General features: G+C 40.6%; 1 protein-coding gene across 13 annotated transcripts in view; it reads left to right on the top strand.

The window, feature by feature from the left end:
- The window catches only part of LOC142008137 (sodium channel protein type 5 subunit alpha-like), a 351,358-nt gene that overhangs the window by 238,600 nt on the left and 85,212 nt on the right, over window positions 1-27,546 (top strand). For 11 of the 13 annotated variants that reach the window (XM_074985128.1, XM_074985135.1, XM_074985132.1 and 8 more), the window contains 2 exons: window positions 16,971-17,132; window positions 24,602-24,722. In XM_074985128.1, coding sequence (XP_074841229.1) covers window positions 16,971-17,132; window positions 24,602-24,722 — 283 coding nt within the window. The remainder of the gene's footprint in view (window positions 1-16,970; window positions 17,133-24,601; window positions 24,723-27,546) is intronic. The other 2 variants (XM_074985131.1, XM_074985134.1) reach the window with 2 other exon arrangements.

Genomic DNA, 27,546 nt, shown 5'->3' with positions numbered 1-27,546 from the left:
CCCTGTGACCCTGTCTGCAGCTGTGCCTGGCATCCCTATTTCGATGTGTGCTACTTTGACGTGTAGACGTTCCCTTGCTGCGCCTATTTCGATGTTGGGCTGAGCAACGTCGAAGTTGAACATCGACGTTGCTGGCCCTGGAGGGCGTGTAGACGTTATTCATCGAAATAGACTATTTTGATGTTGGCTGCATGTGTAGACGTAGCCTTAGAGAATATCTTTATTATTGTTGTTTAGTCAGACATTATTGCTTGGCTGAAATTCATATTATTTTCTGGAGAGAGAATCTATTTCGAGTGGAGATTGGGGGGAAAAAATTTCCTCTCTTTGTACATGAGTTCAAGGCAGGGGTACGATGGGGAGTTTGTGGTACATCATTTAAAAACTCTTGTTTGCTCATCAGATGCACAAAAAAAGAGTAAGTTAATTTACCATTTGCACATCTACTATATACACATGAGAGAGTTTGTATATCTGTCTGTCTGTGAGTCTGTTTGTTTAAGAACTCCTCCTAACCAGTAAGAGCTAGGATTAGCAAATCTGGTACACAGCTGCCTCTTATCGTAATTTAGACCAAGGTCAGGGTTTGGATGTGCCAGGACAATGTGATGTACCTAGAATGGGTTTGTTAACCATAATACAGAAATGGGACAGCCTGCTAGGAGCCAGTTATACTCTGGGGGTGACCGCACCAGTAAGGCAGTGGCTCACTGGGGGAGGGTCTTTGAATATTTCCAGTCACTGTCCATGGGTAAGGTTTCCTTGCCATGGTTGCCACCTCTCCCACATTTGCCACCAAGCCCCACAGTGTTTGAACTGTAGCAGTGCTTTGATTGGATGCAGAGGGACCACATGGCTTTATCAATCAGTGTTTTGTGCAATCAGCATACACTTCACTTTATATGCCTTTGCTTTATGTATAGGGAGAAAAACAATGTGGACAGAAACTAACAGAATCTGGCAACCCTGTCAGCATGGGCTGTAAAGAAAATGTTTTGTGGGCCACACACACAACCTCAGTGCATACCCTGGACTGCAGGTTGCCGACCATGGGTATAACACAGCGGCTGAAATTTAAAGCTTGACAAATTCAGACAGGAAATAAGAGTACATTTTTCACAGTGAGATTAATTAACCACTGGAATAATTTATCCAGGGCTGTGGTGAATTCTATGTTGCTGGCAACTTTTAAATCAGGATTTTTTTTCTTGAAGATCTGCTCTAGGAATTATTTTTGGGATGATCTGTGGCTGTGCTGCATAGGAGGTCAGTGGGGCCTTCTGGCTTTGGAATCCCTAACACACCTTGTTTTGTTAATGTTAAAACAATTCATGGCAAAGCATTAACATATTAAAGATGGGCATAACAGCAATAATACAATGTGAAAGTCTAAGCACAACAAGAAAGTCAAAACAGAATATTCTACTTTGCATTCAAATTGTTTCAAACAATTTCAGACAAGAATTTTGTTGAGATTGGCATATTGCTGGAAAACATTTTGGTTTGGAAAATTTTCCTTCTACAAATGGACCACTCTATATACTTATATTCTGTAATGATATATCAAGTGTTTGTATAATTCCTCAATGATTTGGTATTGTTCAGAGTTATATATAGATTCATAATGTGACAAAGGTCTGATGTTTTCCAGCAGATTGCTTGTCTCACAAGCTCACTGTAGCCCTCAGTGCAGGCACTTTCTCTAGAGCACCAGCTTGCTGTTTTTTGAGCTACACTCATCCTTGGCCAGCCTGGGGAAAAGAAGGGAAGCCAAATTCCACAGTCTTTTTGGCCCCTGTAAGTGTACAGGGCAGCACATTACCAAAATAAGTCCTTTTCCTGTGCTGAAATGGGGAGAGGTTGTTGGGTTCCAACCCAAGAACCCTATGAAAGCAGCTGTCTGCAAATATCTTCAATAACAGGTAGGTGACAGCAACAATTCCCTGTGCCACCTTCCTACAGCACCTTCCTTACCCACATGTTCTTCTTTGTGCTTGCTCCTCCCAGATCCCCCATAGCACCTTCTCTCCTCAGCTTCTTGCGCACACTGAGCTAACAGAAGAGGAGCTGTTTTTAACCAGTCTCAACTGGTTCTCACTTTGCTCCAGGTGTTCTGACTAATCGGATTCACTCGACCCTGGAAACCTCCAAATCCATGTGCTTTAAATAGCTTGATTGCACTGATTGATGCAGGCAAGTTCCTGCTAATTCTAGATGAACCTTTGTTAGTTTAGCCATGGAAGAGGGACCTATTTACTCTGGGGCTAATATGTTTCCCTTTGATTATTTTCCTGTAGCCCTCTGGCCTAACTCTATTACAATAGGTATACAGATAGGTTAAAATGTTACTACCTGAAGAGTGATACAAATTATTTTTCAAGACTAGAGCCCACATTAAAATAAATGGGACTGGAAGGAGTCCAAAAAGAGGTTTGTTAACGCTGTCTGCAATAGATACACTGCTTTGAGTCGTAATAGTGCAGGTAGCTACTTTTCTCCTTTATAAAGTCCAGTACCGTAAAAGAAAAAAACTCAACAATAGAAAATGGTCTGTTTTTATTTGGTAATCTTTTTGTTTGATCTTGCTATTTTGGAGCAATATTCTCTTAAGTGTTGAGGCCCACCATGAGGCCTGGGACAGCTTACACCCTACATTTCAGTATTGGTCAAGAATGAGATTCTGGTATTTCCTGTTTGTGAACGTACATTTTTACTGGAAAAAATAAACATCTACCTTAGGCTAATGTGCAAAAATATCCACACAGAGAAATCATGCAATTTGTGGAGAAAGGAGCTTTGCATGATGGTATGGCAAGTGTTTTGGATTTGAGAATTACCATTTATTTTTATGCAAAGAGTGAACACTTAGCACTAAAATCATTTTATTTTACACTAAACTAAGGTATGCTATAGATTTAGTACCAATGCAGTGACTACTTCAGATAGATCTCTGTGCGATAGGGCCTCACTGCTGTAATTTAGCAAAAGTCAGCTCATCCCAGATGAGGATCTGGCTCTGCCTCCTTAGAAAACACTCACTTCCAGGTTAGGGGCATTTTGTGACTATTTCCTCAAAACACTAATAAATCACCTTTGCATTGGGGCACCTGAACGCATATGGTGCAAGAGAGTGGAGAAGCATGCTGTGTACACATTTTTGGTTTGTCAGTGCCCTTGCCCACGCTCATAAGTTGTGTTAACCCACAAAAATTGTTATTGGTGTGGACCCCCAATCACCCTCCCAAACCATTCATGGACCCCCCAATCAACCCTCCAAACCATTGATGAACCCCCAATCACCCCCTAAACTGTTCATGGACCCCCATCCAAACCAGTTCTAACCACTATGTATGCTTCATTAAATGAAAAAGGAAACCACAATGTCGATTTTCAGACAGCAATTAATAACATTACCGGAAGATATTTAATTCTAAAATAATAATTGAGTGTAACTTTACAATTTATTTAAAATTTACTTTCTATGAGCATTTTTATTTATCTTTTTTTTTTCACGGACCACCTGCAATACTCTCACAGACCCCCAGGAAACCACTGGCTTTGACCATGTTACACTTCCAGAATGTGAACCACTGGCTTAGATCATGTTACATTTCCTGATTCTGCACTACTCCTTATCCCAATAAAAGTCTGCATTGCCATGATAAACACAGGAAATCATGCAAAGGAGAATCAAGAGAAATGTAAAAGCAATTTGTAGGAGAGCATTGAAAGGCCCACAGTTATGGCTAAATTTCCTTTTGCATTAAGGGCATTATATCCAACTGGAACAAAAGCTCCTTGGGGAAGACTGTTATGCATTCAGGTCTATTCTAACTTTCCACTAATTGTAGTATATATAAAAAACAATTTTGGGACCGGTGAGGAGGATAGTTGTGTGCTTGTGGGCCCAAAGAAGGGCTCAGTGGAGAAAATATCTCCAGCTTCATTTGAAATATGTTGGTTTAAGTGGAATTTAGTGGTCACAGTTTGGCAGTTGCTAGAACTTTTCCTTATTTGCTTCTGCTATTAGAATTTCTTGTTGTTCCCTGGGAGAGAAGGTAAAATCAGCATTTATTAATAAATATTGCTGTCTGACATCCATGACAAGGAAACCCACGGTTCTGCCCACTCATTGCTTCCCTTGGGGCTTCCAACAGTGAAGTACAGCATCTGCAGCAGAGTCACTGGAGATGTGCATCAGAGGGGAAAAAAGCAATTTTGAGTGTAAGAAGAGATTTTTCTCTATGTAGGGGAGACTTTTTAAACTTCCTCTCCATGAAGCCAATTGCCACTGTGATTAGTCTGTCATATCGTGGAGTGTTTAGAATTTTGAGGTACTTGACCTAGACTTCATTTGCTTCTGTGTTTCTCAAGTGCATTGTTAAACGTAATAGCACTGTAGGCCAAATCTTGTAGACCTTTTTCAGACAAAGCACCTGTTAAAGACATTGGCCCATACTTTGCTCAGCATACATTAGTGAAAATCCAGAGTCAGCTGCCATAATTGAGGGGCTAATGGGAGTTTGCCTAAATTGCAACTGCAAAATTGGATGCAACTTTGCTAGAGAGTGGGTATTTTGGTGCAGTCCAATTTCTCTGGCTTCCAGAACCTTCATGTCAAAAGAGAGTATTAGAAAACTCCATTGGAGAGAACAAAAAGCCATTTTCAAGAAAGCTTTAGTAGTTAAGTAAAACTGCATCTGTGTTGTTAAGCTTAGCAACCTTAAACTTCAAATATTAAGAAACCCTTCTACAGTTGTGTTTTCGATTCACTGTATTAGGAAAAGTTTTAATTTCAACTGGTATTTCTATTATCTCAGCCAACGCTGGCAGCAGCCATCTTGCTGAAAGGTACCAATTTGTGATGCTGTCAGTGTAAGAGCCTGTACTAACCTGATACACCTGCACATACCCTAATCTTCCTTTTGCAACTGAGATACACTGACAGTAAAGAAATATGGAAGAGACATGCTTACAGCCTACGCATACAGCAGAGACAGAGAAAAAATCTACACAGATTCCATAATGGAAAAAAAAATGACAGACAGGACTTACATTCCAAAAATTTGGTTGTGTAGGAGATGCCCCCCCTCATCCAAACTAAACGGATCTATCTTTCTCTTGTGTATTTGTAGGTGCCAGTCATTCTAGCATTCCCAATCAGTGCTTTCAGAGACAGAAACAGAAAACCCTCTCTCATTATTAGTTTTACCTTAGGATGAGAGCAAGAATCACCAGAGTGGGACATCTATTTATTCTCCCTGATGCAGTTGGTGTTCAGATGTCAGCTGTATGAAACCAAACTAATAACAAAGATTTCTCCAGTATCTTTGAGAAAGAGAAGTATTGATTGTTCTCTGAGGAACAAAAAAGGCCCCTCCTTATCATTAAACAATTTTAATGTACATCTTGTGATGCAGCACAGCAGTGCCACAATGAGCATCTGGCCACATCCTTTTCAGATTGTCTTTTCAAGCACTAATTTTCCTTCTGTGAAATATTAAATCACTGAAATCAGTTTCAACTGCTCTGCAAAGTCCTTCCAGAACCCTAAGAATGAACACCCTCATCAATAAATTTGACAGCAAAACTCACAACTCTGAAAGGATGTGAGGAGATCAAGGAGGCATCACATTTTTCTACCCTCTTAATCTTTAAATTGCAGCCATCTCATTAACAAGGCCATATAGGAAATTGCCTTAAACTTAACATATTAAAAGGTTCGAGAAATCCAAATGGGCCTGATCCAGGCCCCTTTTGCACCAGTCTACGTGCTAACTACAGTGGTTCTTTAGGTTTCACACTACAGCTCCCTCCACTGGAGAGTGTAAATTGTCTGAAACATAAAACCTGTGTTGAGGTGTCTGCAATACTCTGAAGCCAGGTCTACACTAGACCTTAAAGTCAATTGTAGATGCGCAATTCCAGATACAGCAGTTGCATAGCTGGAATCAACTTAGCTACAATAAACTTACCTGGCTGTCCTCACTGATGGAGGTTGACAGGAGAAACTCTCCCATCAACCTCCCTCACTCCTCACGAGATTGAGGAGTACAGGACGTGACTGTTGACACCCAATAGTTCACTTTTGTGTGTCCCCAATAGACATGCAAAATTGAACCCTAGAAGAGCAACCCTGACTGGATTGACCTTCCGAGTAAAAAAGACTTACCCTTAGACTGCATCTGCATTGCAGGATTCTCTTGGCCATTTGTAGACTATGTACTCAGACTCTGGCCCCCTAGAACAGGTTGTAAAGGGGAAGGCTTTGGAAATAGGGAAAGGCTCAGGCAGTCCCCTGCTGCTGGAGATCTTTGCATAGGGAAAGACACCAGCAGTAGAGAGAGGCTCAGGCTGAGGGGAAAGGCCGTGCAAAGCTGTGGCAGAGGGGAACTGCTCAATCCTTCCTTGCCACCTCCAATGCCTTTCACTGGCACATGTAACTACACACCTTGGTGGTTCATATTTGCTTTGGCAACCCATGTTGAAGCCTGTGTCCCAGTGTCCTCCCCTCTGTTTTCAGTGAGTTCACTGGAATACAGCTAACATGAGTACATCTGCTTGAGGGGCAAGTCCAACCCTTGGCTGTAGTGTAGACATACCCTGTGCAGTGGCACTGGAACTATTTTGGAGTAGTGTCCTGAACTGCACCCCCACTTTTAGACCTGTCAAGATGGGGTTGCCAACTCTCCAGGACCAGACAGACTGGACTCTACAGAGGACATCCCAGGAAGGGTCTGTCAGAGCCTGAGATGGGATCTGTGGGACCCCAAGAGGACCTGTGGAGCCTATGGTGGGGCTGGCCAAGCCCACAAGAGAGCTAGAAAGACCTCAGAGTGGTTGCCTGGATGCCAGGAGCCAGGGCTACAGCACTGCCCTCAAACCTGCTTCCTGTAATTATGGCTCTATATGAATAGCAGATAAATTTCAAAATTGACTAATAGCAATGAAGCAAAAAAGTAAAAAAGTAAAGCAGATTCTGAATTGGCTCAATCGACATCAAACATCCTCCAGCAGCTCCCGAAAAACGGTCACCTCCTGAGAGGATAAAGCTGATGATGATGAAAATACAAGCTACCACCTTTTCAATATACAATTTCTGTGTCTCCCTGAAGTCATAGGAAAAGTGCAGTACAAGTAACTGTTTTTGTCAGTGGATCCCAATCCTTTGTCTGTGTAGTATGTTGGTTGTTTATAGTTCAGTGACAACAGCAGCGTGCTAAGGTGAGGCTGTCTGTAAATGGCCAACCCACTGGGCCTGATGATGAGTTCACACTAGTAGGTACAGTTGACATGGGAGTTTCTCCTGATTTACGCTTGTGCAAGTGAGATCAGCATCTGTACTACAATGACAAGCATAGAGAAGCGTTCTGCCCATGTACCACTCGTACCATTAAAGCTGTGATAAAGGGTTGTGTGGGTCCCGTGCTTGGCAGAGGGAACGTGTCTTAAATTTTCTTACACAGTGCGAGTCTGAGCCGGCAGCACTTGCTTGCTTGTTTTTGGGAAAATGCCATCATTGATTTGTTACAATGGAGTGGCTAACTGGGTCATATGGAATGTGCTTGCTGCCTACTGCCATGTAGGAGTGCTTCTCTGTTCCTTATACACCTGAAAGCAGGCAAAGGTACCTCTAAGTCACATCTTCCCTTGTGTTTCCTCATGGGCCAGATCCCACGTCTTGCTTTGGCTTCTTTGTATTCCCCTGACTTTGTAAAGAAGATGAAAAGCCAACAGCTCCAGCCACCTGAGGATGTAGTTGCTGCTAGGCCATCCCACTCGAAGAAGTAACCTGTTGCAGGGACTGTTGACAGAGGACATATTGCATATCTTTGCTCCCTTCCTCTGGGGTCCTCTACAGCTCCAGCAGGGTCTGATTTTGCCGTCATCCCAGGTTTTCATCTGTGTGACTGCGCTGACTCCCACAGTATAATACCCAATTTACCCTGGTGTCAAGATTCAGTCCCATTGACTTGCATGGGAATGGAGCCTGCTAATGGCAGTACAGTATTGTGCTGAGTTCACACACACAGAATGCCAAAATGGTGTAAGTTACACTAATTTTGCACACCCACTGAACACCAGACTAGACCAGGTGACACTACTTTGCTACTTATGTTCATTTTCTGATCCATGGTTCTCCCCTTTCACTTGTGTCTAGCTCCTACAATCAATTGCATGAGGGCAAACCCAGTGAAGTCAGTGGGAGTTTCATAGGTCCCCAATACCAAATTTATGTTACTGTTTATGATACCAGTTGAGCTGATTGCAAAGCAGAATTCCCATTCCACAAGAAATTTGGACACTTTGAAATATGCTTTCATTTGGAATTGGAACAAAAAGTCAAAATATCTCAAACAACAAGGTGGACCAACTTCTGCTGAGGCAAGCTTTTGTGCTTATATGGAGTCCTTCTTTAGGCCTTGTTTTAATAAGGAAAAGTGCTTTGCTTTGCTAATGTGGAAACAAAAGATAATAGATTTAATATAATACAAATGTTAAAAGCAAATGAAACTGTAAAGTGAAAGCAAAACATGTGGACATTATCAACATGAAATGAGAATGCTGAACCTGTGGTCAAAATTGAAGTGTTGCCAGAAAACATTTCAATTTTGATGAAAACCTATTCCAGCTGTGGCAGAGCTCCAGTCCTCACCTTTAATCTAGTGTAAAGCAGCAGAACGTGTAACTTAGCAGCTATGGGAAAATGACTGGAAAAACAGGTGCTAGAAAACTAGTATGGCCGAGGAGAATAATGTGAATTTCATTGGCGAATATTTACCAACAAAATCTTTACATTTGTTTTCACATTCACATATGTGTCAGCATTTAGGTTTGTTACATCACTTTCAGCCACATATAGCAGACAGGACTGGAAGACTTGCTGCCAGTCTCTTCATTGATGTGATTAGATCAGTCACACTGCTAACAAAAGTTGTAGAGTGATCATTTAGTATAAGATGCCTGGAAATCTATTTCTACATGGCATAATGCCTAAGGTCTGTGAAATATTACAGGGCAATTAAAAAAAACACAACAAAAGAGCCTGTCATTGAAAGAACTGGTATCAGGCATAGCTGGCTTGAAAACATGCATTTGGACAACGGCCCAGACTATGGACAACGTTTGTCATGGTCTACTGGCCACCATTTCCTAATACCTATATTCCCTCTACCTCGAACAGAAGACTGCCCCAAAAAGAGCATTTCTCAGTTTCTCCCTTTGGTAAAGAACACGCTGCCACTCAACATTTTTGATCCAGTTACAAAATGACTTAATTCCAAGGCCCGGAGGTCTGCGTGGGCGTGCACGCACGAGAGAGATTTAAATTGTCATGTCTGATAATGAATACAAAATATCTAAATTGAAAGTAATGGCATCTAAATGCCAGTCAGATGTTTTGTGATTATTAAATGTAATAGCTCAAGGCATTCTTGATAATGACAAAAATATTAAGGCCCTATCAGGAGAGATCTGTGGTTAATTCATTCAGTCTCTTAAAGACGTGGTATTTCTAGGTGAACTTTATTACAACAGTATTCTGGGACTGAAACTTACATTGGAAGAGCTCAGTTGTTTGAATTCTCCATACTGAATTGTGGAGACATCCCAATTGCCAAAAGAAATATAAAGTGTACCGTGATTAAACATCAGGATGCAATTTAGCAAAAGGTATTAGTTTGAACTCTGAATAATGAACACTTATGAAACACTTTTGCTGCCTATTTAAGCCTTTTGAATTGATAGGATAAATCATCTTTGGCAGTGTATCCCTTTGTCAAGTTAGGCTAATTTTAAAACTGAACTCTTAGAAGAATGAAACTATTTGATTATGGACAATGTGCTGCTGGGTGTGGAAATGATCTTAGACCACTAAGACAGAGTGATTAAAATTAATACTCTCTACTGTTCCAGGCCAGAGTTCAAACTCTTTAAATGTTCTGGATTAATTTGAGATAGTGCATTGCGAAAGAGTTCTGTTTACTTTCCTGAGGGAAGGCATTTGGCAAAGGATTCGTATCTTATGAGTGACTAGGAAGTTAGTTCAGCTGAGTCTGAGATGACAGGTATCCTCAGAAGCTTTAGGTACAATCTTCTCTAATATCCCAAAACTGAAAAACAGTGGTACAGATTCTCAGCTAGACTGACTTCAGCAGAGCTATGACAATTTCCATGAGGATCTAGCCAGCTTTAATTGTTTTGATATTTAAAGGCCAGATTCTCTTGCTCATGCTGACTACTGGTGGAGTAAGGTATTTTTCAGTGTGACTAAATGTATCACAATCTAGCTATAAATATCTGAATTGCCCCAGTGGCTTTCCAAAAACAAACTGTTTAGAGATCATTTGGTGACCAAATTCTGCCCTATAGTATATGCACGAATGTAGTCAGTTGGCCAGCTTTTTTCTTTAACTGTGCTGGTGTAAATCCAAATTTAGAATTTAATTGATTTCAGTGAAATTTTTTCAGCACACACCAGTACAAAAGATAACTATTGGCTGTCTTGTGCATGTTACTGGAGGGCAGAATTTGACCTACTGACTTTGCAGACAAATATTAATTGTGTGCTGTGTAACTAAGCCTATGTGTGTAGCTCATCAGCAACTCAGAGCCGTATCTGACCTGCTGCAGCTGCACTGTTCAATGAAATGTTTATCTGGCTCTCTTTGTAAGCTATGTTCCAGCTGATGTTGTGCGTGATGCCATCTTTTGAAAAACACATAGAATACATGAATAGCAATTTCTACTTACAAGTAAAGGATCCTGCTTCCTTTGGGACAGATTACATCTGCACAGATGAACAGTGGGGAGAGGGGTGTACAAGAATTGCTAACCTGGATTTGATTAGTACTCTCTCTACTCTGGTTCCACTCATCAAAGACCCCCAGTTCCAGATGTTTCAGAGTTAGGTACAGGAAACACTTTAATGACAGTTTTGGGATATCTTTCCCTCAGGGAAAGTTTCCTCATTATCCTGAACCAAGAAGGATTATGTCTCTTCCAAAGCTCTTTCTTATTTTTAAATATTAATATGATTTGGGATACCCTTTTGTGTTCATTCAGTCTCTCTCTCCCCCTCTCTCTGTATATAATATAATATAATATAATATAATATAATATAAGCCATTGAAATATTTCTGCTGAACCTGATCTCTCTGTGGCAACATAAAACACAGCTACCTCTCTGTGACTGCTTACCATGCAAGGCACTGCATTTATCCATTTGGAGTGAAAATCTATCAACTACCTGTGGCAAGAACTTCCACAGACTTTTTCTGTGTTGTGTAAAAGGTTTTTCCTTTTATCCACTTTGAATTTGCTACCTCTCAGTTTCATTTCCTGTGCCAGTGTTCTTACACTGACATACACTAAATAAAAGCTCCCCAACTACCTCTCCTAGACAATTCCTATTTTAGTATATTTCTTCCCTACTTGCTTTGCCCACAGAACCAGCAGTTACAATTACAGCACAGTTCAAAGGCTCATTAAAGCAGTGGGACTACTTCTTCTGTATGCCCCCCAGAGCACTGTGGCCCCCAGAGAGGGTAGAGTGGAAGGAGGTCCATGGAATCACAGAGGGCATAAGCTTCCCCACATAAGTGGGTGTCAGTGAGCAAGCTTTCCCTCCGTGCCAGTGAGTGCCAGGTAATGTCACATGCCTTAAGAAAGGGCTGTGCCTCAAAGCACCACAGCACCCCCAAGCTTTAACTGAAACTCCTGTTTGTTGTGATGTGGCAGTGAATTTGTTGCCCTGACTGCAAGATGCTAAGAGCCCTGTCTTGAGGGAGCCCTTATGTGTACAGATGCAGTGATTGAAGTGGAATGATGAGTTGGGTAGTCTGTCAGGAAGAGGGAGACCTTTTTGTACCACTGAAGCAACTTAAATTTCTACCATTGGCTCTTTTTCTATTAAAAAAAATTGGTTCCTCATGGCCCAGTCAGTCGAACCTTCTTATGGAGACATTCCTTTTCCCAGGTCATCAGGGGCTAGGCAATGCTTTCATTTACACTTTTCATGTTGTCTATTACAGCTTTTGGTTTCGTCTGCTAGAAGAGTGTTTATTGTTTATTCCTACACTGCTAAAAGCCTGAGCCAGGATTTCATCTATTCCTACTCAATGTGCCATAGATACAGATATCTGTCTGATGAAGGATGCGTTTGAATGGACACAATGCAGAGTGATTACACTCTGTATGTGTTACAGTTCCCCTGTGGTACAGTAGAATTGCTCGTTTTACTCAGCTTTTTCACAGAATTAGGCAGCAGCAGCCTTGCTTTACTGATATGATTCTTCAAGTGTGGATTGGATGGTGCTTTTATGTATACATTTAAAACCAGCATTTTCATACCAGCCCTCCTTTCCTCTGATCGGTCCTACTGATCCTTCTTTTCTCTAATTAGGGGAACAAGGAGATTTTCTGTAAGAGATTTGTGATGATATTCTAATATTGTCGAGTCATACACCAGCACAGATTTAATGGAGTTACCGTGATTTACACTGCCAGAAGGGTAGGAGAAGCAGTAGTGAACTGCAGTTAGTAGTTTCTCTGATTTTGGTCACTTATTTCTTTTATAAACCATATTTTTCCAGGCTTTAATAAAATAAAAGAGTTCATTTAGCATTTCTGAAAGGTATCGCCTGACCGCTCTCCAGCGTGCAGTCTACTATTCAGGTCCATCCATGGAGGGGGTGCAGTGCAGGTGTAAGGTGAGTAATTGCCCCAGGGTCCAGTGGTAGAAAAGGGCCTGGAGCTCTCAGGTGCCTCCACCACTACTGGCCCTTTAAATCACTGTCAGAGTGTTGAGGGGGCACCATGGGTGCTGAGGGGGTGCTGCAGTCTTGGCAGTGCTGTGGGCTGGCTGCCCCCAGCCCTGCCCCTTCTGCCCAAGGCCCTGCCTTTCTCACGGGTGTGGAACAGGGCCCTCTCCTGCCTTGCCCAGGGGTGCGGAACAGGGCTGCCAGCCTCACTGCTTCCGTTCACTGGCCCTCGAAAACAGGTCCATATGTGAAGCAGTGCAAACTTCCTCACACAGCAGCAGGTATGTGCACTGTTTTATGTATCCCCACAGCTAGGAGACAGAGGTAGTAGTTTGAATTTCATGATCATTTAATTGTTGGCCTTTGTGCTGAGGAAGGGTGCCAGTCGCTGACAATCATGCTGATTTTGTGATCTTCACACCTGCAAACTAGGCAAGCCCACCCACAGCCATTCCAAGCCCGTGAGCCCCCACACACATACAGATGCAGTCCACCTGACAATGGGTGGTGCTGTGCCTGTGTTGGCTGGGGCTCAGCAAGAATGTCGGTGGCACTGGCTGGTGTCCAGCAGTCTCTGTTGGCATGACCAGGGCTTCCACATGCCCACCTAGCAGGACTGCCAACTATCAAATCATGCAAACCCAAAAGCCCTTGCCCCGTTTCCTGCTCATCCCTTCCCTGGCACCATACCCTTGTCCTGCCCCTTCTGCAAGGCACTGTGTCATTCAGTCTATCCTCCCTTCCTCAATGACTCACTCTCCCCTACACCCACTTACTTTTGCCAGGCTGGAACAGGGATTTGCTGTGTGGGAGAGGATGCGGGGTGCAAGCTCTGGGACAGAGTTTAGATGTGGGGTGCAGGCTCTGGACTGTGAGGAGCATGTGAGGGGGTGGGAGCATGTAAGGGGGTGGCTCTTACTTCAGGTTGCTTCCACAAGCCACTGGCACATCTCTCCGGCAGCATCTCCTAGGCAGGAGAGCCAGGGGGTGCTGCTGTCTGCAGGTATTGCCTTCACATCTCCTATTGAACACGTATCCTAGTTAAAGGACAGTGAAGGGGCAGATGCCTACATGCTAGATCCCCCAATCCTCCATCTAGCTGCATCAAAGCAGGGTGCTAAACTGTTGGGGACTACGCGGGAATACTGGGGGGCATACCACATATAATAAAAAGTGAATGGCATCCCCTTTCACCTGTTCTGGGCCCTAAACCATTATTTAATCGGTATGCCTAGCTTTGGCCCTGCATGAGGCTTTTTTGAATTGCTTTATATTTTCACTTCATAAATTAATAAAACAACTGAATCGATCAATACTAACATAATGCATATTGCTGTGGCAACTCAGCACTTGACACAAAATGTTAAGAACAAATTACATGTACCGCCCACAGTGGGGAACTTTACTGGAGATTAATCTTATGCTGCTCAAGCCAGAAGAATGAATTCTCTGGAATCAAAACAAAACCCCAAAGAGTCCCATGTTAAGCAAAATAAAATAACACACCTTTGTTGCTTTTTGCAACCAGCGATGAAGCTTTGGTGGCCCTGAATGTGTGCTGGCAATGGGAGTGGTCATGCCAAATGAGAATTGGGTCCCCAGGGCCAGCCTCAGTTACTTCCAGTACTTGAACCTTACATTATCCCCTGATACGCAGAATGGCATTGTGAGAGCTCTCCCAGATCCATGGGACAGATTTTTTTTTTCACGGGCCTTCTTTGTACATGTCTCTATGGGGACAAACCAAAAAGTGCATTGTAAAGATGTTCCATCCTGATGCAGAATCACAGCACAATGGAATTCTGTCCCTGTGGCATAGCTTTAGCCCAACATAATGTCATCAGTACTAACTGACATCATGCCATCACACATCGTTGTGAATGTAGTGGAGAGGAGGGGGTTGGGTTTGAAGTTCAAAGACCAACTTTGTGGGAAGAGTCCCTAGAATCTGATGCCACCCCATTAGTTAGTAAATAGTGACAAGTGGTTTTGATTGACTTTACCTTCTCTGTGCAATGTAATTATTCCTTGACAATTCTAATATTCTTCAGGTCAATCGAATCACAGTTTCTTCCTAATCATCTAACAGTTCGTCATGTCAACAGGTGCATAACCTTTAGTGCACACCTCATCTTGAGATGTCACCCACATTATACTAAATTTAAAGCATGAAACAATTGTTTCTGTTGTTCTAATTCTATAACCAATAATCTGCCATTAATATTACTTGGTGCTAAGTTCCATGCACATTTCATTAAAATCCTTTTCTGGCTGAGCACTTTACTAGTGTACAGTGTGCTTTGCATATTGGTCACTCCCCTGTGTATTTTACTATTCTAAATATGTAACTTCCAGAGTAAGCCAAAACTGAAACCCAATGGTTTGGGAGTGCTCTTTGGCATATGTATAACTACTATCAATCTATGCCTAGCAATTTTATGTAGCATATTCTTAAGCACAAGTCATGCTTGCACAAGTCATGCTTGGTCATGCATAATTTAATTTATTAAAGTTAAAATATATATTAGTCCTCATGCCCTCTGAAGCAGGAAACCAGTAATTTAATTTTAAAATTAATTTGCTATGAAAGTAGAAAGATATTTAAAAGGACTGGTAGAACTTGACATTCTGAGAACATTTGTATGAAAAGCAATTTACTTAACCAACCACCCTATTTTACTCCAGTGTTATTGGAGGTAGTTATAGTTCGAATTAGAGCTTTTTCTCCTCTCACTGCTTTGGCTGCCTCCTGCAGTGAGGTAACTGTTAAATCAAAGAAGGTAGAGTACAACTTGGAGGGGGAAGGAGCAGAGAAATTTGTTTAAAATATTATTGTTAAAATCCAGTGACACTTGTAATTTTTTTCTTACAATGAAAGTCCCTCTTTGAACATTTCAGCACAAGTCTTTGAAATCAGCCTGAACTTTATTAATATTTTGGTAACAGTGGCAGTATTGGCATAAAGTATGGTGAGACTTAGTTAAGTTGTTTGTGCTAGAGCCTCAGCTGGTGTAAACCAATCCCCCTAAGCTGATTTATCCATACCTAACCTTACAAATTTAGGTCTGAATCCTACAGACACAATAGGCATAATTCTTAGTACTATAAGTGATATAGAATTCAGCAATAGTAATCATTACACAAGCTAAAAAATGTCAGAATGTAATGGCACTACTTGTAGTAATAAGTGCTAGGCCAAGCAGTAACTGTTGGCAGAGGCATCCAGTGTCATTAAGAAAAGGATGTGAAAATGTGTGCAACTTTGACCACGTGATTAAGTCCCATTAATTATGGCTCCAGGATGTATTTACTTGCTTTGCTGGATAGGGATAGACATAGACATGTCTTCATATTTGTTCCTGAATTGGGGCCTTTGTAGAAAGAAGAATAACAGAAAGCTGACATGAGTGGGAGAAGGTTATGTTTCCTCATCATCTGCTCTAAGATTTTTTTTTGGATGTTCTGTGGCTTATTTCCTTTTGAATCTGTATCTTTCCTTTTCTTCCTGTGGTTTTCTTTCCACTGCCTTGCCTATCTCCAATGCTTACACTGAGGCTGTCTAGCACTTTTGTTGGTAAAACTTTTGTTGCTCAAGTGCGTAAAAAACCCACACCCCAACTAACGTAAGTTTCACTAGCAATAGCACTGTTATAGTTAGCACTATGCCAGCGTAGCTACACAGCTTGTTGGGAGTGGTTTAATTTTGTCAGCAGGAGAGCTCTCTTCCATCTGCATTTACATGGGAGACTTGCAGCATTGCAGCTGCAGCGTTACAGCTGTGCTGCTGTCAGGTCTGTAATGTCGACATAGCCTAAGTACCGCTGCCTGGTTTTGTGACTGCAGATTGGATCTCTTGATTATTTGACTGAACTGAAAGCTTCTCTTCGTATTTTCTGTCACTGGGAAACAACTCTGTTGCAAAAAACAGCAACTGAAATAGGACAAGTTTGCTGGACAGTTTCTCCTCCTAGCAACAATGCCTGAGAAAAAAAGATGGCCCCACATTTTTTTTTTTATCAGCAGAGCCTCATAATATATACCACTGCTAGCCCTCAAAAGTTACAACATAAGAATGTGCTATAGTGTTGCTTCCCATTTTGCCTTAAGTGTCATCCCTTGGTAAGTGTAGTTCTAGCTAAGGAGTTCTGCTTAAGAAATGAGCATGCTACCAAAGAACAAGAAAATAAACGTATTTAGGATTATCTCCAGCAGGAAAAACAGCTGCAGCTAAAGGGGCAACAATGCAAAAGCCCAGGAGTCCGGAGTCAGACCTCTGAGATCTGTGAAGAGTTAAGTGAGTTGCACATGGATAAACAATTGAAGGTCGAGTCACCACCACAACCACAACCACTACTGCTAGGGCAGAAAGAGGTAACAGAAACAACTTTCCTACCTAATATTGCATGAAATTAATAGACCAAGATAATAATGCATGCAATAGAGATTAAGATGGGCTTATTTAGTTTGAAAAAACAACCTCTCCAATGGCAAGGAAGAAGCAATACGGAGTAGCTTTGGCAGCCTTGATAAAGGAGCAGAAGTCCTTTATAAAAACACGGTAGAAGTTGGAAAATGCATTAAAAATAAAAAAAATTTGCAACTGGTAGCCAAGTGGTATCAAGGAGTTCAGCCATAGAAGAAACTGTAATGTTACCATCCATGGCTTTGGGATCTCAGATGCTTGCAGTGCCCTCCTGAAAAATGGCTGTGTAAATAAAGACCAATTTCTTGGATGCATTCAGAGGCATGCCTGTTGACGTCACTAGATTAAAATAAATTTATGTTCCTTTTAGCATTGCAGAGACAACACAGCTATGAGAATATAAGCACCTAGCATGATAATAATAAATAAATAGTAATCCCTGGTGTAATTTAGTGTTGGTGTCAGCCAAAGTGTGGGTTCCCAACTGCCGCTCAGGCTTCTCTGGGAAGTAGGCATGTTCTTTTTATATGTGTTTGGTAGAATTACTGGGGAATTCCACAAAGTTTAACATTCTATAACAAAATAAAAATGCTGACAAATTGGTTCACTACACTAGGTAATGCCCATGCTTTAAAGTCCAGATGTACTGATTTACTTTTTTCCATATGAATTTAACATCTGATATTATAGATAGCTGTATAGATAGAGACTGATGCTGTGTTCTCTTTGAAATCTGGAACTCAATGTTTTGCGAGGTATTATTTTTTGTAGTTCTAATGTTGCTTCAAGATAGAGATTGTGGGTCCAGTGGAAACTGAATGGGAAGGAAAGAAAATTGTACAGCTTAATGTAATTTTGAGGTCTATGCTAGGAAAAAATTATCATTTCCCACCCACAATGTAAAATACTTACAGAGTCTGAACCCATTCTGAACCCATCACATGTAAGATTTCCATGGTATTCCAGGAAGCATGGAGCATTCACTGAGCAATGTGCTCCTTTCAGTAACCATTGATTCACCACTTAAAATACTGTGTCTAGAAAATTCACTTGCCATACATGGATTAGTTAGAATAATTTTCAGCTTTTCATTTATAATCTTCTCCCCAAATTAAAAGGGACCTAGATTTTAAAAGAGGGAGACTCCAAACAATTAATATTTCAAACTCAGGAAAAAATACAATGTAAAGAATGTAAGATCACAGGCTAATAAGATCCAGGGATACTACTGACTGAAGAAATAAGTCCATCTTAGGAATTATTTGGTGTGAGGTCTTCTGCATGTCACCTAATAGTGAGGAAAACCTAATTTCATGTTTACATTGTGTCAAGCTGTTATTATACCTCCTACCCAAAAAACCAAAAGACCAAAAAAAAAAAACCTCCCAAAAAAGAACAAACAAAAAAACCTGTAAGTTTTAACGTGTCTACAAGAGCAAGAAACTTGCATTAAAGATGTCCTTTGTTAGTTTTGGATTAAAATGCCATGATTCTGTTAGAACATTCTATCTGTGATATATTCAGCAACATGGTGATAAAACAATAATCCTTATTTCCTCAGTCACTTTTAAAGGGGTTCCGAAATACAAATGCCATCTTCATCTATTAAAATACAACTGATTCTATTTGTGGCCCCTGAAAAAGAGGTGGGAAAACATGGCAGCATTCCACAGAACACTGGAAATCAAACGGAAGTTCACAACAGGCTGTGAATTCCAGTATTAAAGGATAAAGCTTGGAGGATGCTATTTTTGAAGGTTGGAGTCTGCATGGACATTAAATGCCTAGAGTCCTTCTCTTCACAAATAATCTCTGTGAGGTCTCTCAGGGCAAACAAGGATAGCATGATCTATTTGATAAATGTCCTATGAATTTGTGACTAGCCATATAAAATAAGTAGTTGCTTGGAAGTTTCTCAACGGATTTGTTAGGCCCAAGAGAGAGGATTTTCAGTGATTCATTCAGTACGGAGAAGTCATAAGAAGCATTGAATGTGTTGGGAATAAAACAATGTTGATGTCAGTAAAGAATAAATAATGATTAAAAATTCATTTCATCTGAGCTGTCAGAGGCATTTTGAGAAATAGAATCACTCATGTCAGAGATAGAAAAGACGAGTTAGGATGATCTAATTCATCTTTCCTATTGAATATTGTGCCCTCTGTCTTTCAATGTCCAAGCAACTGGGATTTAAGCATTTTCTGAAGGAGACTACTCCACTATTAGATCTCATGGGCAGGAATGTTTTCCTGATAAGTTTCATTACTCATTTATACCATCATAAATCATTCCTCTTCTTTCAGGAATTAATTCTTTGTAAATTTTAGAATTCTCTTATACTTTCCTACATACACATTTATTCTACACTTAACTAAGGGGCACATTAATTCTTGTATTCAGTACTTCCTTGCAAATCAAGCCATTTGTCCCTCATCATTTTTGTTGCTCTTTCAACTCCTCATATGTTTCTTTTTGGTGTTGAAATACCCAGAGCTAACACAGTACTCCAGGTACAGGAACCAAAGATCTGCATAGAAAGCAAAAATTACTTCCACTGTTGAGATATTTCTGTACTTGTAGTCCAAAACCAGGTAGGTCTTCAGCACTCCTATGTGCCACTCTAAATTCATGTCTAATGTGCTTTCCAGTATGACTGCAGGTGTGTCTTGAAGTCACAGGGTTCTGCCTTTCTCTTTTCTGTTAAATATCTGGTTTTTTGAACTTAACTTTTCCCCAGATGTCCTTGTTTGTATTTTTTTTCAAGACCATCCTCATTTTACTGCATTCCATCCATGTTGCCAATCTATCTTCCTCTGTGCTCGCTGCAACTCATCTCTCTTTTCAGTTTTTTTATCATCTACCAAATTTACTATTCAGTCCCTCTCCTATTTCATTTGTTAAGAAAAGGCTGGAACTAACTCTGGTCTCTGAAGTAAACCACTTTTCTAGTTCCTGTTTGACAGTCTCTTAGATATATGTTCCTTCAGGTAGCGGTCAGTTAATTTGACAGTGGCTGAATCCAAATGAATTCAAATTAATGTTAAGAGTAGAGTAGACTTTTGTGTGGTACTGAAGCAGATACATTGCTAAGGTTTATGTGTTGTATCCACTATTTTCCTGCCATCCATTAATTTAGTGAAATAGGACTAGGATTTTCAGAGGGTGTAAGAGAGTCAGTCACTGAATGACCCTTAATTTTCAATGACAGCTGGGCATTTAGCTCCCAGTGATAACTTTGAAAATCCCAGCTGAAGGCAATAATATATTTAGAGCATGCTTTAGGCCCTGATTCTCTTGTGTCTAAAGTGCAAGTGGCCTGGACAGGCAGACATTTGTTACTGCATGATTCAGAGTGGCTCCACCCAGAACAAAAACACAAGAGCAATCCTCTGATGTTAAGCCACTAAAGAACGATCGATCCCTCAAGAGTAGGCATGCGCAATAATTAGACAGCCGCAGGGCCAGCCTTAGGGAAAATGCTGCCCAGCGCGAACTTGCATTTTGGCCCCATAGCCCCCACTGCCTCCCTGGGCTTCATACCATTCTTCACCCCACATCACCTCTTGCCCCTTTACCTCCCTCAATACCCTACCCATCCTCCTGGCCACTACTTCCTCCATAGGCTCCCCTGCCCCATTGCCCCTAGGCCCTGCTGCATCCTCTCCATAGCCGTACCAGCTTACTTTCACTTCTGGTGCCCCCTAATTACAGTGCCCTGGATAGTTGCCCTTGCTGTCCACCCAGAGGGCTGGCTTTGCCCATGCCGACCTGGATCAGCTCACGTGGCCTTGTGAGGCTGGGGTTGTGAGGCTGAAAAATTTCTGGATAAATATTTGGGCTCAGGCTGAAGCCTGGATTCTAGGATCCTCTCCCCTTATGAGGTGCCGGAGTCTGACCAATCTACACAGCCATTTTTATCCCCACAGCCCAAACGCTGCAAGTCAAGGTCAGCTGACCTGGGGTAGGTACAGCTATACCCCACACCTTTTATTCCAATGTAGGTGTGTCTCTAGTGGCTTTCCTGGGAGAACTTACAATGGTGGAAGGGTAGCATATCAGAGTTCCGTCCTGCCAAGTCCCATCCATTTCCTGCACAGGCCATGCCCCTGGCATACTCCTTCTTTCCCCTTGTGCCAGGGAGGGGCCAATGGCATAGGAGGTGACAGTTGTCCCAGTTGTATGCCAATAAAAAGAATTCCTCTTTGCAATGCTGTAGTGCAGAGTGCTCTTGATAGTCCAGGGACTCCACCCTTATGCCTTTATATATCTATCTCCAGTTCATGAGTCCATTATCCTTCAGGAATTTAGTGATTTTGTTTTCTTAATATATATTCATTTCTATAATAAAGATCTACAGACAAAGACTTAATAAGCAGCAATTGCCAGGATCATTCATTCTCCTTTCCTTTCTTTAAAACACAAGTCTGCATTTGCAGCTGTGTGGTCTTCTGGTCTTTTCCCACTGTTCCATGAATGTTCAGTAATGATTGTCATTGGAATGTTAATTGTGTTTATCAATTCACCTTGTGCCTTAGAATGTACATTGTCTGTGTATATGAATGAATGTGTACATATGGCATGCATTATATATACATTATAGAATATACTTCAGAATCTATATTGTCCTGTAAAATAATTAATGTTAAAGTGCACATAACAACAAGCTGAGAACATCTGTAACATACACAAACCTATAGGTATTGTATATATTCAGATTTTCTCATTTTGTTTTTTTCATGCACATTAGTGTTAATTATTTTTACAGGATCTTCCTCACTTCTTACATGTCCAGGCTTCTGTTATTTTTCACTGTGAACATAGATTTTGAAGAGAAGTTTAATCGTCTTCATCATTTTGGAGTTGTGATGACATCTCCATCATCAAATGTTACTTTGGCTCTCAAAAATATCTTTTCATTAATGTGTTTCTGAAATCCCTTCTTATTCCTTTTACCCAGACAAGTCAGAAATTTTCAGTAAAATGATTTTTTTTGGTTGAAAAATGCCACTTTGGCAAAAATGAAATGTTTAGAAAAGCATGTTGATTTCTGAGAATTTGGTTAGATAAGAACAAGGTGTCTCATTTTGAATATGTCAATATATCCTCCTTAAATATTTCAAAATGGAACATTTCAGGTATTCATTTCAAAATAATGTTTTCAATTTTTATATTAAAAAATTTTGAAAGTCTTTAAAGGATCAAAACCATTATGAAATGTTTCAGTTTTATATCATATTGAAATGTGTGGCTTGACTTGAAATAAAAATAAATTTCATACATTTGTGGGAAAGTTCGCAATTTGTTATTTTTTCATTCCCTTTCTGGCTTAAATTAAGCTATTTTTTTTTTCAATGTGGTTGGTCTTTTCTTTATCCTGCAAACCTTTCCTCTTTTTTCTCCTTATTCTTCAGTGAATGCCTGTTCTCTTCCATTCCCTATACAGATCCTTAGACCTTAGTCCAGTATCTTCTGAAGCCACGATTGCTGCTGCTTATTCTTTAAATGCCTCTCAAAAGAAGTGTTATCTGTGGCACTTTACTTACTCCCCACTCGCCTTTCACTCTGAGATGAGTTATAATGCTTCCCCATAACTCTTTACCTCCATAGAACTTCCTCAGAGGTTTTCTGATTCTTCAGTATGTGCTTTCCTGAAATCTAACACAGTTATACTGCTGCGTTCTTTAAATATGGAAGGAAACAGTGAGAGAGGCATCAGACACCAACGGGCACTGAGCCCATGGTTGTTGTTGATGATGATGATTCTTTCAATCCTTTAATCCTCAAGTGCTAAATGCCCACAGGTACTCATATGAAGTTGAGTCTGTTCTTGCAATCTGACATTTCCGTTCTATTGGTGGGAGGTACACCAAAAATAGTTTCCCTTCAATTCGATGTTTCTGCTTTCTTTATCGTAAAGTTGTCATGTAGTGTATGTGATTTAGGGAGCAGTTTAACAATCCAATTTAAATTTTGTGTGAGTTTATAACCCAATGGGTAAATGGGCAAATAAAGTCTGTCATGAACTGGTATCTAGTGATTCTGACTGTGCTGATAATTGGCCCAGCGTTATTTTCATTCTTCTCTTCATCTAGTGTTGTAGACTAGTCTGTAGACTGTGAGCTATTCTCCTCATATTTTCATTCTGAAAGAGATTATTCAGAAACTTTGCCCAGTTGAATCTGTGAGTGACTTTATTTTTGCCATCTCTCTTGAAATTATATTTTTCTGCTCTTTAATTGTTTATAAGCCTTTTTTCATAAGGAATTTAGAAAATTGTAGACCTGGTCCAAGACTATGACCTTTGAGGTGTTGTGATTTATGGCAGATGAAAAAGTTTTGTCCTCATTTGTAAGCACTTCTGCAGTGAGCAGTCTGATCCGTTTTAGTATAACTTTAGTTTTTGTTTGCATTTGTCTCTCAGTTTTTACATGGACTCTGCACATTGTACAGCAGAAAGCTCATTGTCACATTAATAATAAGTATTAAAGTTGTAGTTCCATAACTGCATCATTGTCTCCGTTAAAAATATTTTTCATACATTTTCCATCTTTCCCCAAGTATCTCAGTATTTTACAAGCATGGGTAAGTATTATTATGACATATTATTATGTCATCTTGTGGGAGAACTTTACAGTAGTGCAAAACTGAGGCTCAAAGAGGTTCTATGGCTTATTAGTAATGACAGAGTGAGTCAGTGAAAGACCATGACATAACAATTACTCTTGTATTATTTTATTACCTAATAGAACTGAGCTAAGATGGGGCTCCATGGTGGTAGGCACTAATGCAACACGTCCTGTGACACACACTGCCCTTAAGAGTTTATAACCTAAACAGAAAAGACAGGTAGTATATCAGGAACAGAGATTATTATCCCCATTTTACAGATGAGGAACTGATATACAGAGAGAACTAGTGTCACCTTGGACAACTCACTTAAAGTCCCAGACCCAGGAATGAACCCAAAGCACCTAAACAAGTACCTTAACCACTAGACCACATTACCTCATAATAGGATTGCATGCTCTCTGTTCCAGTGCAAAAAGTATGAGGAGAGGACATAGGCCACAAGAAAACTGACAGGGGCTCTCCCATGCTAAATCTCAAGATATGGATACGTTGCAAAAGGGATCTTTATTTTAATGCATATGTAAAATTTTAAAATAATGCCTCTAAAGTTTAATCTAGTGAATAATTTTGTTGTAGCAAACATGGTGATGTGCTGACAATAACCACACGCAGGGACAGGTAGAGTTATTGTCATGGAGGATGGACAGTGTATAAAATGCATGGCAGTTTTTTCCTCTCTTATAACTCTTTTCTGAGATATTGTTCAGCTGCATTCACAACATAGCAGCTTCTTTAAGGGAAAATTGATCCATTTGTTCTCCTCATCTTTGCTCCTGTTGCCCACAAGCTTGATGAAGTCAGTCTCTCTGAAGGTAGCACAGTGGATTTGGCAAATCCTGCAGAACTACTGGAACAGATCCCGGACCTAGCTGAAGAGTTAATGGAACCTGAGGACTGTTTTCCAGAAGGTAAGACCTGCTTAATTCCCTGTGATTGTAAAGTGAGAATGCTTCTGTTCTCCTATCAAATGTGTCTCCACATTAACACCAAGATGTTCTGGCTACTTGCATTAGCATTTCACCGATGCACTTCTTTTCACAGATACTGTTATGCTCCAAACACGTACACAAGAGGCAGCAGTTACTTGTTAACATTTGTCTGTGAACTTCCAAAGCCTGATAAGACTGGAAGCCTAAGTTACTGTTTTAGCTTGATGGGCTTTTCACATTATACTTTGTGCTGTGCAGCTTATTTTTATGAAGTTGCGTTGACCTGGTTTCTTCTCTGTCATCAAAGACACATGTGTACTCGGAATCGGTACAGAGCTAATCTGAGCTCACTGAAAAGTAATGGGTCAGTACACAACAGTAGAAAGTTCAAGTTTCTCAGAGCATGGTTTGTATTTATTTTCCTGGTTGCTCCTTACTCTTGTTTCAAAGTAACTAAAGTGTATTGTGAAAGAAAATAAGATTAGCATGCTCACTAGTTTTGATCTGGCAGAAGGTATTGTACAAACCCAGCATGCAAGTATAGTATTTTAGATAGTATCCTTATTCTTTTACATATCCATCCTTAATATCAAAATATGCCAGCATTTTACCAATTTAAACACCATCACTAACATGCAAGGATAAAACACAACTGTATTGAAAGCTCTTAGCTTTAGCTATATCCTTGAGGGAAATTGTGTCTTAAATGCAGTTTATTCTCCATGTGATTTTCTGTTCCTATTGATTTTTCAATTAGATTCTACGATTCCATTAGGTTTTTGTGAGGGAAAGAGAGTTAGATGAATTTTAGTTAATCAATGAGTTATATTCCTTTGAAAATTCAGAGTATTACAACAGAACAGCTCTGCTTAAAAGCAGTAATCAAGGCGTAATGCGGTTAACTGAAGAGTGCATGCTACTATGCTGCAACGGTTCCAGTCAATACAATAGGTTAGATGTGGTGTTTTCATTCTCTCATGATGCACTTTTTATTGAGGGCAGTGAGCTATATTCCGTGCTGCAAAGTGGCAATTCTAACTGCACACAAAACCCTGACGTTTAAAGAGCATCATTACAGTTGCAAAGTCAAACACTCAAAAGTTAGGCATGACAGGATTAAAATTGCTCATGCTTCATGGCACAGTCTTTAATTAGCAGGTAACTGTACAAATTATTTTTCCAGGAGACCCCTGCCCCATTGAACGAGTTAGTAGTTGTGTAATATTTACTGCTTCCAGTGGTAGGAGTAGGGCATTCAGCATCAGTGTGGTAGAAACAAGTTCAAATTCCTGGCCTACATTAGGCAGAGAGGGAATTGAATGGCTCTCCCACATCTTGAGTGAATGATTGGCCTATAAAGCAGGCACCACTTCTTTCTCCAATGGTTGGGTGAATGGCATTTCAACCCTAAACGTTTTTGTTTTGTTTCATCAAGAAAACTCAAAAAACTGTTTCGGTGTGATCCAAAATGAATGTTTTTGTTATTTAATTTTTATTTAGCCAGGGAAGGAAAAAAATCCATTATTCTCACAGCTCTGCAGATAGAGGACATGAGGGGTCATTCTTGCAGCCAGCTAGTGTGAAAACAGCATCCACTCAATTCCAGCTATTTTGGCTTTTTTTCTCCAGGTACATTACAATACTTTTATGCTGTTAAGTACACTGACACATGTTCTCTCTGCATTGGGAGCAGAATTACACTCTTCTTGCCTCAGAGAAAGTCATTCAAAGAGCATCTCTAGTCCCAGTTTTCTCCTCACTCCGAGTCTAATGGAGAACCACTTTCTCACTGAGTACTTCATGTGTAAGTTTCCCAGCTGCAGAGTCTTTAAACATGATAGTAGACTCAAAAAAGTCTTCAAAGGAATTGCTAGAGCCAATGCCTGGCTCAGCAATCATTACGTACCAACTAAGAAGCATTAGAACATAAGAACATAAGAACATAAGAATGGCCATACTGGGTCAGACCAAAGGTCCATCAAGCCCAGCATCCCATCTGCCGACGGTGGCCAATGCCAGGTGCCCCAGAGAAGGAGAACAGAAGACAATGATCAAGTGATTTATCTCCTGCCATCCATCTCCTGCCCTTGTTATGAAGGCTGGGGCACCATACTTTATCCCTGGCTAATAGCCATTTATGGACCTAACCTGCAAAAATTTATCAAGCTCTTTTTTAAACCCTAATAGAGTCCTGGCCTTCACAGCCTCCTCGGGCAAGGAGTTCCACAGGTTGACTGTGCGCTGTGTGAAGAAAAATTTCCTTTTATTAGTTTTGAACCTACTACCCGTCAATTTCATTTGGTGTCCCCTAGTTCTTGTATTATGGGAAAAGGTAAATAATTTTTCTATATTCACTTTCTCCACACCATTCATGATTTTATATACCTCTATCATATCGCCCCTCAATCGCCTTTTTTCCAAACTGAAAAGTCCCAGTCTCTCTAGCCTCTCCCCATATGGGACCCTTTCCAAGCCCCTAATCATCTTAGTCGCCCTTTTCTGAACCTTTTCTAATGCCAATATATCTTTTTTGAGGTGAGGAGACCACATCTGCACGCAGTACTCGAGATGTGGGCGTACCATAGTTTTATATAGGGGAAGTATGATCTCTTTTGTCTTATTATCGATCCCTTTTTTAATAATTCCTAACATCCTATTTGCCTTACTAACTGCCGCTGCACACTGCGTGGATGTCTTCAGAGAACTATCCACTATAACTCCAAGATCCCTTTCCTGATCTGTCGTAGCTAAATTTGACCCCATCATGTAGTACGTGTAATTTGGGTTATTTTTTCCAACATGC

The sequence above is a fragment of the Carettochelys insculpta genome, chromosome 2 (assembly GCF_033958435.1).
Source record: "Carettochelys insculpta isolate YL-2023 chromosome 2, ASM3395843v1, whole genome shotgun sequence".
Taxonomy (NCBI): domain Eukaryota; kingdom Metazoa; phylum Chordata; order Testudines; family Carettochelyidae; genus Carettochelys; species Carettochelys insculpta.
The sequence above is the reverse complement of the archived record's forward strand: the minus strand, read 5'-3'. Positions and strand labels throughout refer to the sequence as shown.